The following is an 18,687-nucleotide window of genomic DNA, read 5'->3' on the forward strand; positions in this document are numbered from 1 at the left end:
CATCCTCTTTTACCTTGCAATGTCAGGTTTTTGAAATGAATTACCCTTCCCTCCCTCAAGCACAAAGAACAACACTACCAAATGCTGGAGGAGTTCAGCAAGTCAGGCAGTGTCTATGGAGGGAAATAAACAGTAGAAAGTCACAGAGCTTCCTTCTTGAACTTTCTCCCCTGTAGCTGTACTTAGTAAAAGTCCAGTACATCCATGAAGCTTTCCTATCCTGAAGAATGGTCAATGAACCATAAGGTCAAATTCATGTCTTTCTCTGTAGATAATGTCTGATCCAATTCAAATATCCAATATTTTTCATGTATTTACAAAAGTGATGACCTGAAATATGCCTTTTGATTTTGTGTTTTATATTCTGTGTTTTTGCTATTTATTTTGTTGTGTGATATTTTTTGTGTGTGATGTGCAGTGGGGGGGGGGGGGTGGTTGATATTTTATGATTTTCTTTGAAAGGGCTAGTTCCATGGTTCTTCTTTGTTTCATCATTGTCTGTGGGGAAGATGAATTTCAGGGTTGAATACTACATTTCTACTTTCATAATAAATGTACTTTGAATCTTTGACCTTGAACTTAGCATATACAGTGTACTGGGGTAAATACTCAAAGATATTTACAAAGAAATGAATGGTGGCTGTTATGGATATGGTCACAATTATTTAAATTTATGTGTTATTTAAATAATCTGTTATGACCACTGAGTGGCTCCAAAAGATAATTGTTTTTGTTTGTTAGTGTTATAGAGTGATATAGTATCTACAAAGATTATGGCTACAGTTAAGCAGCAGTTTCTACTAAGCTACGCATTCCCATCATCCTGGAGACTCTACCATTCACCTTCAAACAAATGACATTTATTAATGGTCAGTTAACTTAACAAGCCACATAAATATGGGGGGAGGGAATGGAGTATATGAAAATAATCCTTGGGGTCACAAGGAAAACATCAATAGACAATACCAGAGATCAAAATGGGACATGTGTCTGAGGCTGTGACACAGCTGCTCTACTACCATTTTTTGTTAAACACGTCTGGTTCATAGGATGCATAATCTCTTTGGTGTCCATTACATGATGACACCATTGGACAATTTCGTGAACAGCCGAAGAGAGTCTCCAAGAAAATTATCACTTTTAACCATCTGTCATTAAATTTTTAAAGGTAAGCCACAATGCAGATCTTCCCTTATAACCCATGGATTTGGAGATAATTGCTGCCATTTCATTCAGTTGTAGGACAGAAGACAACAAGGCCAGTGCAATGGATAATGAACTAAGATATTCCCTTGTCCTGGAGGGTGAGTTTCACTCAACGACTGTGTGTACCTCATTGCCATCAAAGACTGTCCAGTAAATGTTTACAATATGACACACACTGGCAAAGTACATTACCTAACAGTGTCAGATAAAAACTTATTTCAAATAATTTACAGAAGTTGCTTCATGTGTGTAAGGTAACATTCCAACTACAAACGTTTGCTAGCAGCCATAAATGTCAGAAAATTCCAAGAGCAATGCTCCATTGGCAGTTTCCATAGCAACTTGTACTCAGTAACAACAGTATAAGGTTTTATTTCAGTCATACAATGATCAAGGTATGCTCAGAACAGCAATCAGAGTGGGCTGGGATTTGCGATTGTAATAAGTTTTATTGATTCCCCATAGTAAGCATTCTGTCAGGATGCATAACAGCTTGATAAAGCAACTGCTCTACATGTTGTGATGGTATTGGGTTTGCTGAATGCAAAGTTTTAAACTCAAATGGAGATCTTAAGCCCTATCCGATATAAATAGCCATGGGTAAACTCACTAAATGGAGGTAATACTGTAACAATCAAATCTTCAAAGACTAGTTCACTTCCTTGTTTATTCCCCATGGCAAGTTTAACTGTCTATACCCACTATTAGAGTGGTGGGTCCCCCTTCCCTATCATGGAGAAGATGCTTCCAGCTAATAAAGCTATTCAAACACAGTCCATTTATTTTCAGTGATACACGTTTAAATCCAAACAGCATTAAAAACTCGCAGAGGATTTCAATCTTATAAAAGACATCCAAATTACAAACCATTTCTAAAACACAAAGGATTTTCAAAACACAATTACAATTCCTATATGCTAAAAAGACATACTAAAGATGCAGATGAATGAATCATCTATCACAGAAATTGAAGCCAGAAGATTCTTCTTCTTCTGATTTGTCATTCTTCTTGATGTTCCTTAACTGTTCCAAAAAAGCCTAGACTGATCTTTACATTTATCTTGTTTCTTTCCCACTTGGATAACTACACATTTATATGTTATTTCCTTATATACCCTTTCAACACACACGGTCTAAAAGCTTCTTGGAGACACAGTTTCCTGACTCTCACAATTAATGCTGCAAAGCTGACTCCATGAGTACGCAATCCTTTCAAGTTATTACCACATCAGCCATTTGCTGTGCTAAATGATATCATCCACCTGGCCTACTGGCTTCTTTGAACTAAATAACTTAGCCAGCATTATCTGTTTTGAAACAAGACAAATTAGCATCTCCATTGTCTTAAAGTACACCTCTTGAGAATTCAGTCTAGCTGCTGTGATCAAAGATTCTACTTTCGGTAGAGAGCACCTCTGTTTGCAAAGTGGTCCTTTCAACTTCAAGCAACATTAAAAACTGAAGACTGCTCCTGTTTATGACCAGCAGCTAAGCATCGAATATTACTTGGAAGTCCATCTTATTCAAAACCAACTCTTTGATCTCCACAAACGTCCGCTGCTGTGTTTAGAAAGCTGAGCTTGGCAAAAAAGAAGAGGCCCCCTGGCCCAGGAAGTGAATATCCATCACGGTGTGATCACAAAAAACTGCAGAGAGTTGTGAACACAGATCAGTACATCACAGGAACCAGACTCCCCTCTTTAGAATCTGTCTATATTTCTCGCTGCATCAGTAAAGCCGATAGCATAATCAAAAACTCTACCCACCTCACACATTCTCTCTTCTACCCTCTTTCATCAAGTAGAAGATGCATAAAACACTAGGCTCAAGGACAGCTTCTAACCCACTGTTATCAGACTCTTGAATGGAACTCGAGTATGATAAATGGACTCTTGGTTTCTCAATCATTATCATCTTGTACTTCCTTGTTGACTCCATTCTTTTACACTTAGATTCTGCAGTGTTACTGTTTTACTTTATTCTAGCTTAATGCACTGTATAGTGATCTGGTCTGTAAACGGTATGCAAAACAATCTTTTTACTACAGAACAATAATACGCCAATGCCAATTCCGATGACCAAATTGCCAGTGCTCTCCGTCATTACACTATATGACTGACAGTGACTGCACTGACATGGCTAAATGAAAAAATGGGGAGGCTAGAATCAGCAGTATCAGCCTTCCCTTTGGGAAATGAATGACTGCTGTTCTTTCAGGGTTGACCATAATAACAGCATTAGAGCAACAATTAAACCCTTTTAGCTCAGTTGTCAGTCACTTGTCACTAATAGTACAATCACTGCTTGAAAGTACTCCTCTCCTGTCACCAAAAGTGGACTGGATCTGAGCTCTATCATTAAAAAGGACGTGCCTTGCTTCGTATTTTAAATCCTCACTATACAATAGCTGAAACTGATTGATCCCCGGCATCTCTTGTATTTTCACGTTTTGTCGACTGAAAAAAAAATCATTTCATTTTTGACTTTCCTCTTGTGAATTATAGAGATTCTTCAGGTCATTAAGTAGAAATGCATCCAATAAATTCCACTGAGTGATCAGATTAACATTTTAACTTGCTCTCCACAGCATTTCATCAGACCATAGGACACAGAAGTAAAATTGGGCTATTTGGCCCATCAACTCTTCTTCACCAAATGATCACAGCTAATTTATTTCCCTCAGCGCCTTTTTTTCTGCTTTTGGCCTTTAACCCCCCATACTAATTAAGTACCTATCAGCTTCCGCTTTAAATATACCCAATGACTTGACCTCCACAGCCATCTGTGCCGATAACTTCCACTGATTCACAACCCTCTGGTGAAAGAAATTCTTCAACTCCTTTCTAAATGGAAATTCTTATATTCTGAGCACACTGTATGTCTGACTAGGTCAGTTAACAATTGAATTTATAATTTTATTTCTTTAATGCTCAATGAAATGACATCAATATCTGAATTTATTATTAATTTCTACTGAAACAAACGACACAATAGGATTAAATTATTCTCTTTTGCAGAATAATACATTCATTCAAAGGTGGCACGTTCACTTACAGAGGCATTTTGGGAGTGACTTGTCCCAGGAGCCATCACCTTGACATGTCAGCACATCTGATCCCAGCAGGTAGTATCCAGCATTGCACTCATATGAGACCGTACTGCCATAACTAAATCTCTGGGCGATGTTCAATTGTACTCGGCGAATTCCATTTTCTACATGTGCAGGATCTGAACAGTTAACAACTACAAGAAAATAAAAATTTATTCAAATTCTATGGAGCATCTTTCTACATGCTAAAATCTTTGCAACTGCTTTATAGTTAAGAGATTGTACCTTTACATGCGGGAAAGGAATTGCTCCACTGCCCATTAGATTGGCACTGGGAGCTAACAGATCCATGCAGTAAGTACCCTGGGTTACAGGTAAATCTAACCACATCATTCAGGTTAAACTGAGTTCCATGAGTGACTCCATTCACTGGATTACCAGGGTGACCACATGAAAGAGCTGGAAAAGGTAAACAGTATAACAGTTATTCAATAACATCTGAACATTCTAAAAAAGAACTCCAATGTAGTGCATTCCAGTTTAATCGGGACAAATTGGGACCAGTACATTTTGGACCTCAATTATCCAAAGTTTCATGTAAGTAGTTAAAATGGTATAAAAAGGACAAACTAACGTTTAACTGAGTAACAAATTATGCATCTAAGTGAAATACAGAATAAATTAGAACACCATTAGTACTACTACAGTACTATAAAGGTGTATATTAGTTCCTAATAGCTCTTGATGGAGAATACTGCATTTTTTGGATTGGCTGTAAATGACTGAAATCAGCACATCACCTATTACAGATAGTGAACTGTCTTCAACCATTGCTTTCAATGTTCTCATCCACCAAATCTTCACTTTCATTGTAACATTCAAGATGATTGTTGATGCCTTCAAATTCTTTGTAGTTCCTAACTTGAAGGAGTGGAATCATTTCATTTTCGCTCCTGGAATCTCCAAGCCTGAATACTTGAAACCGCAGTAGGCAAATGAGTTCTAAGATGACTTACTGCTCGCCAGCTATTATTTCTCACCAACTATTAGTGACAAAATCACTACTTTTTGAACACAAGCACGTGCAACTGATATTATTTTAAAACTTTCCACTTAATGTGTGTGTCTTAAGTGCTGTGTCTAACAGTTACACAAGCTCACATGACTGATGCTAGTTTGAAACTGTTTGGCAACAGTCTCCCATCCCAATTAAGTGGGATAATGTCCCAAATAAGCAAAAGGGAATCCGACAATTTTCTTGATTTGTTTTGTTCTTTAAGAGTTGTCCCAAATAAGCAGCTGTCCCAATTGACTGGAATCCACTGTATTGTGAAATTCAATCAGTGCATAAAAATTATGGCACATCTGCGAAATCAACAATGCATCGATCTCATGTAAGGAACCCAATATACACCACTGGAAATTTAATGTCTGAATGATATTTAGGACATTCATATAGGTTCCAGAGAGATGCCTACCAAATGGTCAAATTCTTGCAGACTGCATATATTGTTGATACAGTATACCTATATAAAATGCTTGTGGTTATCCCAGTTATTGATGATACTGACTCCTCTAAATTCAGGAATGTACAACTGAATCAATTTGCTAAAAGGCTACCGATTTTATACAATGCTATACAGATATGGTGGATAAACAGACAAACACTAATTAATGTGGAACTACTATTTTCACTGTGCACAACAAGAAGTTGTCTCTGATACTAGGAAATGATCAGCAATTAACTTATATTCTGCTGTAAGGAACTGTACTTCTGGCACCAAGTTTCACCTGATATTGAAATTGGGTGCAATGCCCCAGTTTTTGCACTATGAGTAATACAATATTATAAAATAATCCCAGTGATGGACACAATAAAATGCTTGATGTACACAACACCTTAAGATCAATACAGCTTTACATAGAGTTAATATATAAAGAAACAGATTGGTTAGAACTGACAGAAAGTGAATATCACCATTAATTCAGTCCAAAGAGTACAAAAGCAGCTGGTAGAGAATCATTGGTTATTCCCGGTCTCATTTGGAAGAGAAAACTAGTTCCATGTGCTACCAATGCAAAAAAAAGTTCATAACCCAAGCTCCAACAATATATGTTATGTCTCTGCTCAGAATAAATTAAAAATATGTATAATCTTACCAAAACCAATGAAGTATTATTCTGCTTATTGCAAAGGATTGAGCTATGCCTTAAAACAAGGAATGCAGTTGACGAGATTCCAGGGATCTGCATTCGACTTGCCAGACGTTAAAAGAAAATTCAAACCTTTGTGTTGTTGTTGTTTCTTATGGCAGGTGTTTTTCTCTTCACAGTTCCAATTGTTTTGTATCAAGCCAATCCGCCCGCTCGTGGCCACATCGATGGACCGCGGCAAAGCCGTCTCGGATCTTGGTGAGAGGGCATGTTTGGACCAGGCAGAGGACATCCTGGGTTGGCAACCACAGGGGCAAGCTGGAGCTTGTCAGGCGCCCCATTGGTGTAGTGCTTGCGCAGTTTTGGCCTGTCGACTTCTGAGTCTATTTGCGGCTGTCCAGCTTTTTCTGGTAGCTGTAGCAAAGATGTGCTATCACACCTGCTTTTTTTTTTTAAATTTTAAGAATTATTGTTCCACTAGGCATTGCAAGCGCAATAGACACTGAAGAAATTTCATATTGTCCAAAATAAACTGCCAAATATTCTGTTTCAGACGGTACAAGAAACAGCATCATCAATTATTAAAAGTTTAAGTTGAAGCAAGTACATTGTTGAACCAAAGAGCATCTTGACTGCAATTCACAATGGGAGACCAGCTGTGTCATTATTGGGAAATAATACTGAATGGGAATGCCAGAGAGGAGGGGAACACAGAAGGTAAAACAGGCTTTGCTTCACTGCTGCCGCAAGGGTCCCAGTGCTTAATCAATCCGAGAGGCAGCTGACAGATAGCAAATAGCACTTTCCCTCACTCAGTATTAATGCACAGTGATATTGGGCAGCAGAGTGAAGCTTATAATATGTGGAAAGATGAATGGCTATCTTTGGGATTAAATTTTAACCATTAAGAACCAAAATTTGTTTCACATGCATGAATAATCCCTGTTTATTTCAGTTTTATGCAATTAAAGCTACTTGTTTTATATCACTGGTGACATTTGTCTACACATATCCTGGCAAGAGTCACCCATTTCCACATTAGGGAGACAGGAGATGTTAAAGCATTGCAGCAGGGGATTGTGAACCAAGTTTCCCTGTGGGAAGATATGAACAGATATTTCTGATACAACATCACTTTGCTTATACACTTGTGAACTGGAAGACTTAATGTGTTACTCAATGCCCAAACAAACAACTTGTCCTGCCTAGTTCCAAATGCAAGCATCAGGAGCTTCCCTCGATCATTGTGCCACAGACTGACTGCCATTTCTCCCAAATCCCCTCCCACAACACCCCATTCTGATCCTCCGCAATGCGCGAGTGTTGTTTCTTTACCTCATCAATGGACAGTCCTACCCCGATACCTCTTCACACCCAACACAAATCACAGCTCCTCCTTAAAAAATACGCACGCACCACAATCTCTTCGCGAATAAGCACTGGGCTTCAATGTCTCACCAACACTCTCGGAGATTGGGTGAATGGCTAACAATCTACCAAGTCCACTGTCAGGAAAAGTACAGACAGTTTTGGCTAGAGAAACATGCAACACATGAGATGTTAAGCACAAAGTACAACAAAAATTTCACTGAAGGGGTAATGCCCAAAATGTTCTTTGATGCCTACAGGCAAGGGTGAACCAGAAATTCTTGGGATGAGTGATGGACAGAGAATCTTGCAGGTAGGTGCATCAAATCTCCAGAAGCATATTTAGCCATCTACCAAACATTGCACCATGATTTCAGTTGCCAATCACCACACTATCCATTGACCCATTTTATGAAAAAAATATTGTTAACCAAGAATTGAAAACAAGTATCTAATGAAATAAGTAATAAATATTTGAGATATATTGACTAAAATTAAAACAAATGAACCATGATCTTCACCATTTTCTCTCCCCTATTGATAACTAAATTAGCCGGCCGGTGGTGTGGTGACATCTGCACTGAACTTTGAGGTGAGTGGTCCCGGGTTCGAATCCGGCCAGCTCTTTGCATGCTTTCCTTCCATGCTGGGTTGAGCATTGAGCTAGCGACTTGGCCTCATAAAAAACAGACAAATGCCAAACAAATGGCAAGATTGCTGCCCAATGCACCACACGGCGTGGAGAGGAAAAACAATTGAAATCTAAATCGAGTGATACTTACGCACACATACAGGCGATTTCCCTGACCACTTGTGATCCTGCTGGCAAATTCGAACGGACGTTCCAATGAGGCGAAATCCTGGGTTACACTGGTATACCACTGTTCCACGGTAGCTGAAGTTTTCACCAATTACCTGACCGTTGACAATGGACTTGGGCATCCCACAGTGACCAGCTAAAACCAAAGAGGCTTCATTCAGTGTGATTAATGGCTCACTTAATAACAACTTACAGGAATAATTCGGAAAGGACAAGAAATATTAGCTGCTCCTATACTTATTTATATGAACAGATTTTATATTCTTTACAAGCAATTTGGTTACTTTCAGTGCATTCAAATCATGGCATTTTAATTTTGTGATAACATTTTGTAATGCTAATTATTTCAGGTCAGTTAATTTAGCAAGTAGTCATTAAAGCTACAACATAAGTCAAGCTGATACAGAGACAGAACAACATATCCTAGGCACTGCACCAGAACATACACATTTCAAAAATTTAGTGAGATAACAGCTCAAAGTTTCATGAACTATCGAAGGCAACTTATCAACTTGATCTTGAAACTAGTTGCCTTAGCCTATCATTTAAAGCAAGTACTTAATTGCAGAATTGCAAAATCAAGTGTAAGTTGTATTTCAGTGGTATTTACTTAAACTTTAATGAAATTAAAACAAACAAATAATACAACACAATTTTATAGTTTGCGGAACTGTTCATGAACCAAGCATTTATGCATAGATCTCCAAATACTAACCAAGGCAATTCACTTCCATTCCACTCCACAGTCCATTGGCCTGGCATTCGCGTACCCGGGATCCTACCATTGTGTATCCAGTGTTACAGGAAAAGATAGCTGTTGCCCCATACGTATTTAATGTCCCAATCTTATTACCGTGTGCTGGATATCCTAGTTCTGCACATGAGATTACTGTAAATTTAGAAAATTAAATGATTAGTTTTAACAGTTCTTAGCATCATATAGCATAGAAACAAGATGTTTAGCCCACCAAAATCATACTGGATGTTAGCATTCATTTATATCGATTATATAATAATCTCATTCAATTCTCCCAAATTTCACCACTCAACTATACGCTTGGGGAAATTTATAGCCACCAGTTAACCTGTACAACTTTGGGATGTGCGAGGAAATCAAAGCAAATGAAGTAAACCCACATAGCTTGATAGCGTGCAAACTCCATACACACAGTGTCTGAGGTCGGGATTGACCCCCAGGCAATAAAGACACGAGGGAAGCAGTTTAACTGGCTGTCCTACATCCACTTTCAATTAACCATGTATAATCAATCACTATATTTCCTCTGTTCTCTTCTTTCCTCCATTTTCTTCCATCTGCTTAGACCACACTTGGAATGTTGGGTTCGTTTCCGGTTGCCTTCATTATAGGAAGGATGTGGGAGCTTCAGAGAGGGCGCCGGGGAGATTGACCAGGATGATGTCTGGATTGAAGAACCTGTCTTATGAGGATACGTTGAGTGAACCAGGGCCTTTTGCTTTGCAGCAAAGGAGGATGAAAAGCTGCTTATGTAATGTTTCACTGCTAAGGCTAATGTAATAGCTTCTCTGTAGTGCCCACTGCTGAGGTAATGGTTTCTCTGTTGCAGTAATATTTGGGTTATGGCTGGAGATACCAGGACTGTGGATGCACGTTAGCCAATCAGGATTTTGTTGCCCTGTCTTGCGATTCTGGAAGCAGATGATTTTGCGGGCTTTTGGGAGAGGGAGAGAGAGAGATGAAGAGAGAAGACAGGAATGGAGAGATCTGGTAGACCACTGGATGGGGTGGACTCAGATCGGGGGTCCAAAGGTCGGTGATGCTTGGAGGAGACCGATGATGGAAGAAGGACTAGCTGAGTGAACTCCAACTTTGTGCACAGACTGCTTATTATTAAATCTTATGATTTGGGCCCTTTTTCTTTTATATTTTGTTTCTCTACTAACCATATAGTCAAAGGAAGAGTTATAAAGCTTAAACATTTAATCACATATTGAGTACTGTTTGTTATTTCAGGGTACTGATTTGTAACAGGGGACACATTACACAGCATCCAGCCAAACAAGACTTCTTAAGTTTGGCCGGGCAGGGGGTTATCACCCCCAATATTAAGCCGCTAGGCGAAGCGAGTGCTACACTTAATAGATCTGTCGAACATGATATGAGACAATGAGTGGATAACCAAAGGCTGTTTCTCAGGGTGGAAGTGGATAATACAAGGGGGCATAAAATTTTAAGGTGATTGAAGGTAGGTATAGGGGGATGTCAGAGGTACAATTTTTCTTTTTCGCAAGTGTGGTAGGTCCTTGCAACACTCTGCTGGTAGAAGCAAATACATTTGGGACATTTAAGAGACTCCTCAATGGGTACCTGGATGATAGAAAATTGGAGGGCTACGTAGGAGGGAAAGTTTAGATTGATCTTAGAGTAGGTTATAAGGTCAGTGAAGGGTGTGTAGTATAATATAATCTTCTACACTCTATCCTGAAACCTGCATTTCTGATGAAAGACTCTCAAGCATAGACATTATCTGATCTGGTGCTGCCTTGTTAGCTACGTACAGTACCTCCAGCTTTCCTCTTTTAACGGTGGATGAATTGGTATTTGGTGATTTATTGGTTTGAACACAAACATGAACATTTTGGTTGAGATCAGTCTTACAGACGACAAACCGAAGGTCAGCCAAGGGTGACTGCGCAAGTCAAGCCCAGAGATAACAAAGTACCAATGAGATAACGTTCAAATTTACACACGAGGAAAACTTTTCATGTCAACAAACCAGCTAGCAACTTAATAAAGGAGACAAGCCGTGCAATTTTCATCCCGTTAATTTCTGGAGGGTTGAACAGTGAACAAGAGTGATTACCATCCAGACAGAGAAGGTACAAACATTGTTGTGCCGATGTGATACGGATGTGTACATGAAAGAAAACATGGGGTTGGCCTTGATACTTGTGGGAATTTACAGGCCTTTCTCTCAGTAAATGTCAACTCTCTGCAAATGTTCTGATGTGATGCACGACTTATTTCAAATATTACTTAATTGTCCAGCACATAGATGCTTAATTTTTCCTGCTGTTTAACACATCAAAAAAAGGTCATTTTAAGTATTTAAAATAAGCAAAGTATTTGAAGAATTCCAAAACAATTGTAAGGTAGTTATAAATTAATTGGATTCACCTACACCACCAATAACACAGAATTTTCTCAAGGAGTAGTGTAGTAGATAATGAATATCAACTTGGGAGTTTTTAACTGATAAAAAATGTAAGTTAATTTACAAATTCTCTCTCTTTTTACTCTCTTTAGCTATAATCCCTGAAATACTTTTCTTGCATTATTCTCCTATTTACTTACGGCAGAGGAGGAAGCTGTTCGACTCAAAAAGTCTATGGTGGCTCTTCAGACTTTTTCACCACTTATTTCCCATAATTGATTATCTCTCATATTATTTGAATTTACTTCTTCCCCACCATCCTACTCCACCATTTGCCTGCCTGTTGCTGGGAGCTAATTTTCTAACTAACCTACACATTTAAAGAACATGGGAGGAAGCTGGAACCCTTAGAGGAAACAAAGGTCAGCACTGGGAAAATTGTGAACTCCATAGATGGCAGTGGAGACTAGAACTGAACACGGATCTGCAGAGATGTGATGCAACAGTGCAAACTGCTTCACCATTGTGCGGCTTGAAGAAAGTATAAAGTGACATGATGATGGAATTAGAATCGGAATCAGGTTTATTATCACCGGCATGTGATGTGAAATTTGTTAACTTAGCAGCAGCAGTTCAATGCAATACATAATATAGAAGAGAAAAAAATCAATAAAATAAAAAAAATAAGTAAATCAATTACAATAGATGTATATTGAATAGATTAAAAAATGTGCAAAAGACAGAAATAAGACTGACCCTGCAAGATAATTAGATTAACATCGGTAGAGGTATGGTCAATAACAAATGATGCTGCAGAAAAGAACAAATCAATATGCTCTATTGTGCAGTTAGCAGCATTAGTAATTCCACTTCAGGGCACTGTTGCATTCTCAGCATCAGTAATTCCTTCTCAAGGTACTCTTGCACAGTCAGCATTAGGAAATACACCAATTTCTTGGTGTTCGCCTGGCGGAGAATCTCACCTGGTCCCTCAACAACAGCTCCATAGCAAGGAAAACCCAGCAGCGTCTCTACTTTCTGCAAAGGCTAAAGAAAATCCATCTCCCACCTCCCCACCTCCCCCCCCCATCCTCGTCACTTTCTACAGGGGTTGTATTGAGAGCATCCTGAGCAGCTGCATCACTGCCTGGTACGGAAATTGCACCATCTCGGATCGCAAGACCCTGCAGCGGATAGTGAGGTCAACTGAGAAGATCATCGGGGTCTCTCTTCCCGCCATTACAGACATTTTCACTACATGCTGCATCCGCAAAACAAACAGCATTATGAAGGACCCCATGCACCCCTCATACAAACTCTTCTCCCTCCCGCCATCTGGGAAAAGGCACCAAAGCATTCAGGACCGGACTATGTAACAGTTTCTTCCCAGAAGCCATCAGACTCCTCAATACCCAGAGTCTGGACTGACACCAACGTACTGCCCTCTACTGTGCCTATTGTCTTGTTTATTATTTATTGTAATGCCTGCACTGTTTTGTGCACTTTATGCAGTCCTGGGTAGGTCTGTAGTCTAGTGTAGTTTTTTATATGTTGTTTTTATGTAGTTCAGTGTAGTTTGTGGTGTTTTATGTAGCACCATGGTCCTGAAAAATGTTGTCTTGTTTTTACTGTGTACTGTACCAGCAGTTATGGTCGAAATGACAGTAAAAAGTGACTTGACTTGACTTGAAATCCTTCTCAGGGTTCTGTTGAACAGTCAGTATCAGTAACTCCTTCTCAGAGTACCCTCGAACATGATCAACAGTCAATATTTGGGGAAGAAACTACAAAAAGATAAATAGCCAACGAAGAGACTTCATAAATCAATTAAAATCAATGGCACCAAATTGTTCTTTTAAATATGATGAATTACTATTGTAAGTCATAGGGAGATTGGGCACAGAAATAGGCCCTTTGACTCATCACCCTACACAGTAGGGGCAATTTACAGTGACCACTTTATTTACCAATCCAGAATCAGAATATGATTTATTATCACTCACTTAAATTACATGAAGTTTGTTGTTTTGCAGCAGTACAGGGCAAAGACATTCATAAATATAAATTATTTAATTTTTTTGCAGTACTTATTTCTGTAATATATAGTAAATAAGTAAATAGTGCAAATAAATGAAATAGCAAGGTTGTGTTCATGGACCATTCAGAAATTTGATGGTGAATGGGAAGAAGCTGTTTCTGAATTGTTGAAAGTGGGTCTTCAAGCTCCTGTTGCAGTGATGAGAAGTGGGCGTGTGTCTGATGTTAAGAGTCCTTAGTGATGGACACCACCTCATTGAGGCACCCCCCTCTAGAAAAAGAACATGTGATGGAGCTGGCTGAGTATACAACTGTTTGCGTCCTCTTGCAATTCTGCACATTGGACCGCCCATATCAAGCTGTGATGTAACCAGTCAGAAAGCTCTCCACCAAGTATATGTCGAAATTTGCGAGAGTCATTGATAACATACAGATCTTCTAAAACTCCTAACAAAGTAAGGTCATTGGCTTGGCTTCTTTTTGATTGCATCAGTGTGTTAGGTCCAAGAGTGATTCTCTGAGATGTTGACTTCCAAGAACCTGAAGCTCCTCACCCTTTTCACCGCTGACCTCTCATGAGAACTGGTGTGTGCTCTCCCAACTCCCCTTCCTGTAGTCCACTATCAATTCCTTGGTCTTGCTGACACAGAGTGCAAGGTTGTTGTCATGGCACCACTCAAGCAGCTGATCTATCTCACTTTTGCCTGCCTCCACTTCACCATTGGAGATTCTACCAACAACAGATGATGTTTGATCAATGCCTACCACACTATCAGGAGAGTAGAGAGAGTAGAGCAGTGCACCTGTATTAATATCAGCAAGAAGTGGTTATTACTGAGCCATAACACTATCATCTTTCAGTAGGGAAGCTGAAGAACTAGCAGCAGAAGGAGGTACAGAGACCCAGGCTTTGAAACTTGCTGATTGTCTCTGGGGTGTAGGAGAAGGCAGAGCACCTGGAGTCAACTTTCTTGATTATATGACAATATTAATTCTACGTGGACAGCAAGATAGAACCTAGAACCGTGAGACAGCGATTCAACTGATGGTGCCACATCTGTTCTGACAGAATTCCATCAGTCTGTTGTAGAAGTAAAATATAGCGTTCTACTGACTTTGCTGCACTACAAAATTTTCAGTGGAGATTGAAGAACAGAATCCTGCTTAACCCCTTCTACAAGCTAGTTTGGTCCACAGAAATCCTTCCCCATTACTGCACATCAGTATCTACAGGCGAGTCTCCAGTTTTGAGGACTGTTCCTGGCCTTTTGATTAATGAGTGGGAGAGAGACTTCACTGGCCTCTCCACTTCTGAGTTTCAGTGTTGCAGACGTGTACTCTAATTCGTGTCAGTAAGTATTGGGTCACTTGTCCATATCCAAGTTTTTTTGTGTAAGGAGACAGAATCATTTATGAGACATTGACGCATGATGTGTTTCCGGACTGGAGGCTGGAAACAGAAACTTAGTTGTCTTCCCTCTTTCTAAACTTTGAGTGCTTAGGCCAACTGTTATCCAGCTGAGGTCACTACAGCACACACTGCAGATTAAAATTAAGTATTAAATCCATCTGAGATCAACTTTATATACAAGAAACAAATTTATGAACTTGAGTCAGTAGGAACCCAAAATGAAATTTCTAACATAGCTCAAATTTTTTAACTGGTCAGTTAAAAAAAACCCAGATAGTTCCTGTCCATAAACAAACTAGCGAACAGAAGAGGGTATGCTCAGGCACACATCAAGATGGTTAACTAGTTTTGAGCTAATTATTTTATATTATTAACTTACAAACACTACTTTTTACTTACTGTTACAGCTGGGCTTCTGGTGTCCAACACTCCAAGTCCCATTAGTTTGACAGCTGATGACCCTCAGTCCCTGTAGATAATATCCTGGGTCACAAGTGATAATCATTTGAGCTCCATATTGATTTGGATCTCCATTTAACAGCTTCCAGTTCCCATGATCTACACGAAGACTATTAACTTCAGGGCATGTCACAGCTGTAAAAATGCACATCGAGTTGCAATCAATAGCAGATTCTCACTTCATTACTTGCTGAGTTGCAGTTTTCTGATTGGTTATCATTTTGATCAATCAAGGATTAGAACTAATCTCCTAGTTTTAGATTCTTAAATTTAATCACAATGTTTTGTAATAATGTACAATAAATAAAAGGAATATTGTAGTCTATTGATCTGTCCTTGTCTTATTTAAATCAAAACCACCTGATTTGCATTGTTTCTTCAGATCATTTCAAGACCAATCCATAGTTCCTTTTCTTTTAATTTTCTAACTATGTTAGATAAGGTAAAAAAAAATTGGTTCTTAAATTGAGGAAAGTATGTAAAACAACATCTCATTGTTTATTCCTTGCATTTATACATATGGCCTGAAGTTTAGTACATTGGGCAGTTTCACCAGTTTCATTTTCCAGCAAAACATTGCAAATGCTCTTTTAATTTTAATTTTCTGATTAAGTATTTAGGAGTGTACACTGTACTCTGACTGCCAGTTCTTGTATCTATGTTAAAAAAAAATAAGAAATAGGAGTGACCTTCTACCTCAAGCTCAATTATCACAAAGAAAATGCTGGAAGAACTCAGCAGGTCAAGCATCATCTATGGAAAGGAATAAGGAGTCAATGTTCTAGGCTGGGACTTTTCATCAGGACTAAAAAGGAGGGGGGAAGAAACCAGAATAAGAAGGTGGGGAGAGGGGAAGTAGTACAAACTGACCATGGGTGAAAAGGAAGGAGGAGTGGAACCCCAGGGAGGTGATGGGCAGGTGCAGGGAATAGAAGGGGTGAAAGGGTAACCAGAATGGGGAATTAAAAATGAGAGGAGAGGGAGAGGAGATAAACTACCTAAAGTTAGAGAAATAAATGTTTATGCCATCAGGTTGGAAGGTACCCAGAATATGAAGTGTCTCTTCATCAATCAGCCATTTTTCCAGTGCTATTTCCATGTTGTTTGATTACCTTCAAGCCCAGTAATCTATGGAATGAACTCAGTAGATAAGCCTCCACGGTCCTTCAGAGTAGAAAATTCTGAAGGTTCACTGCCCTCTGATTGAAGAAATCTCTGCTCATTTCAGTACTAAGCAGTCCTATCAATTATTCTGAAAACAACGACCTTTGTCAAAGGAAACATTTTTCCTGCATCTGGCCTGTCAAGCTCGTTAAGAATTTTGTAAGTCTCATTGAGATCTCCTGTCATTCTTCTGAACTGTCAATCCAATGCAATTCTTATATGGTAACTTCTTCATCCTCGGAGCCACCTAATGAATCTCTGCTGCACTTGGTCAATGGCAAGTACATCACTTCTTGGTAAAGAGACCAAACTGCACAAAATATACCAGGCAGCATCTCTCTAAGAATCTATTCAAATACAATAAAACTTCAGTCATCCCTAATACAAATCCCCTCAGAGTAAAAATTGATATGCCCTCTTATTCTGTTGCTGTACCTGGATGTTGACTTTCATTAACTTGTGTACAAGTGTACTTGGGTCCCTTCCAACATCAGCTCTACTCAATCTTTCGACTTTTAATAAATGCTCCATTTTCTGCTACAGCTACTAAAGTAAATGACTTTACAATTTTTCATGTTATTTATTCTCATTCACATATTCAGCTTGTCCATATTACTGTTAAGCCTTTTTTAATCCACCTGCTAAACTCTCCTAGCTCAGTATCATCAGTAAACCTATGATGCCTTTGCCCAAATACTTAATATAGATTAACCCAAGAAATTCTGCAGATGCTGGAAATCCAAAGCAACACACACAAATTGCTGGAGGATATCAGCAGGTCAGGCAGCATCTATGGAAATGTGCAGTCAACGTTTTGGGCTGAGACCCTTCTTCAGTTCTCAGCGTGATGTATATGTTACTTAATATAGACTGTAAATTACTGGGGACCTATGGCGGCCTAATAGCACCAACGCCTGCAGTATCCCCAGCTATTTACAATCTGTATTTATGCTACACCTGCCTGTCTGAGAATTATGTATTTATTAATCCATTCATTCCTAACATTTGCATTCTGCCTATAACCAATTCTTAATCCATTTCATTATACTGTCTAACCTTGTGGACCAAGCTCCTGTGTGGAACCTTATTGAACACCTTCTGAAAATCCCATTATACCGCATCCACTATGTTACTGCACAAAACCAGAACTGAATTAGTCTTTTCCCTGTTGGTTCTTCATCCTACTTACTGAGCCAGCATCTCATACACATACAATGAACTCTTCTTCCATCTTATCACAATAAATTTGATTTGTCCATTCTCTATGTATTTATAGCACATGCACAATTACAATTACATTTTGATGATGTATAAATAACTCACAGCTGCTTTCTGCTCTTTACCATTTCTTAGCTCAACCCAAATTAATTTTAGCTTCACATCAGAGCCTGTCAAGCCAAAATTATTTCTTACCACTGTGCTAATCTGCTCCCTTCTCTATAGTACTGCACCAACCTCTTTTCCTTTTTGAAAATAAAGCAGATGCTTGACATCTAAAGTAATAACATTATTATTATCATTACTATTATTATTATTAATAATAATATGAGTGATCAGTTATTACAAATAGGACAATCCATAACCGCTGTCTGGTTATATTAATACAGGATAAACAAGAAAGAACAACTTATTGAATAGACATAGCCATTCCAAACACATATAACTTATAAAAATCAAGAAGTGAAAGACACTGGAAATATGCTGAATTAAAAGAGCAGATCAAAAATCATTGGAACATGAACAAGGTATACATTGTCCCGATAGTAATATCTTCTGCTGGTATCATCCTTAAAGGCACTACACAACAGCATTAAACAATTAGGGCTACACAGTAATATCTATGTAATTCTTCAGAAAGCCAGAATACTAAACACCACTGGAATAG

General features: G+C 38.8%; 1 protein-coding gene across 1 annotated transcript in view; it reads right to left on the reverse strand.

The window, feature by feature from the left end:
• csmd2 (CUB and Sushi multiple domains 2) overlaps positions 1-18,687 on the reverse strand; it is an 896,539-nt gene that overhangs the window by 104,949 nt on the left and 772,903 nt on the right. The window contains exons 47-51 of the mRNA XM_073034487.1: positions 15,579-15,773; positions 9,313-9,486; positions 8,560-8,733; positions 4,541-4,714; positions 4,261-4,449 (exon numbers count right to left, since the gene is read on the reverse strand). Coding sequence (XP_072890588.1) covers positions 4,261-4,449; positions 4,541-4,714; positions 8,560-8,733; positions 9,313-9,486; positions 15,579-15,773 — 906 coding nt within the window. The remainder of the gene's footprint in view (positions 1-4,260; positions 4,450-4,540; positions 4,715-8,559; positions 8,734-9,312; positions 9,487-15,578; positions 15,774-18,687) is intronic.

Source organism: Hemitrygon akajei, chromosome 32 (assembly GCF_048418815.1).
Source record: "Hemitrygon akajei chromosome 32, sHemAka1.3, whole genome shotgun sequence".
Classification (NCBI taxonomy): Eukaryota; Metazoa; Chordata; class Chondrichthyes; order Myliobatiformes; family Dasyatidae; genus Hemitrygon; species Hemitrygon akajei.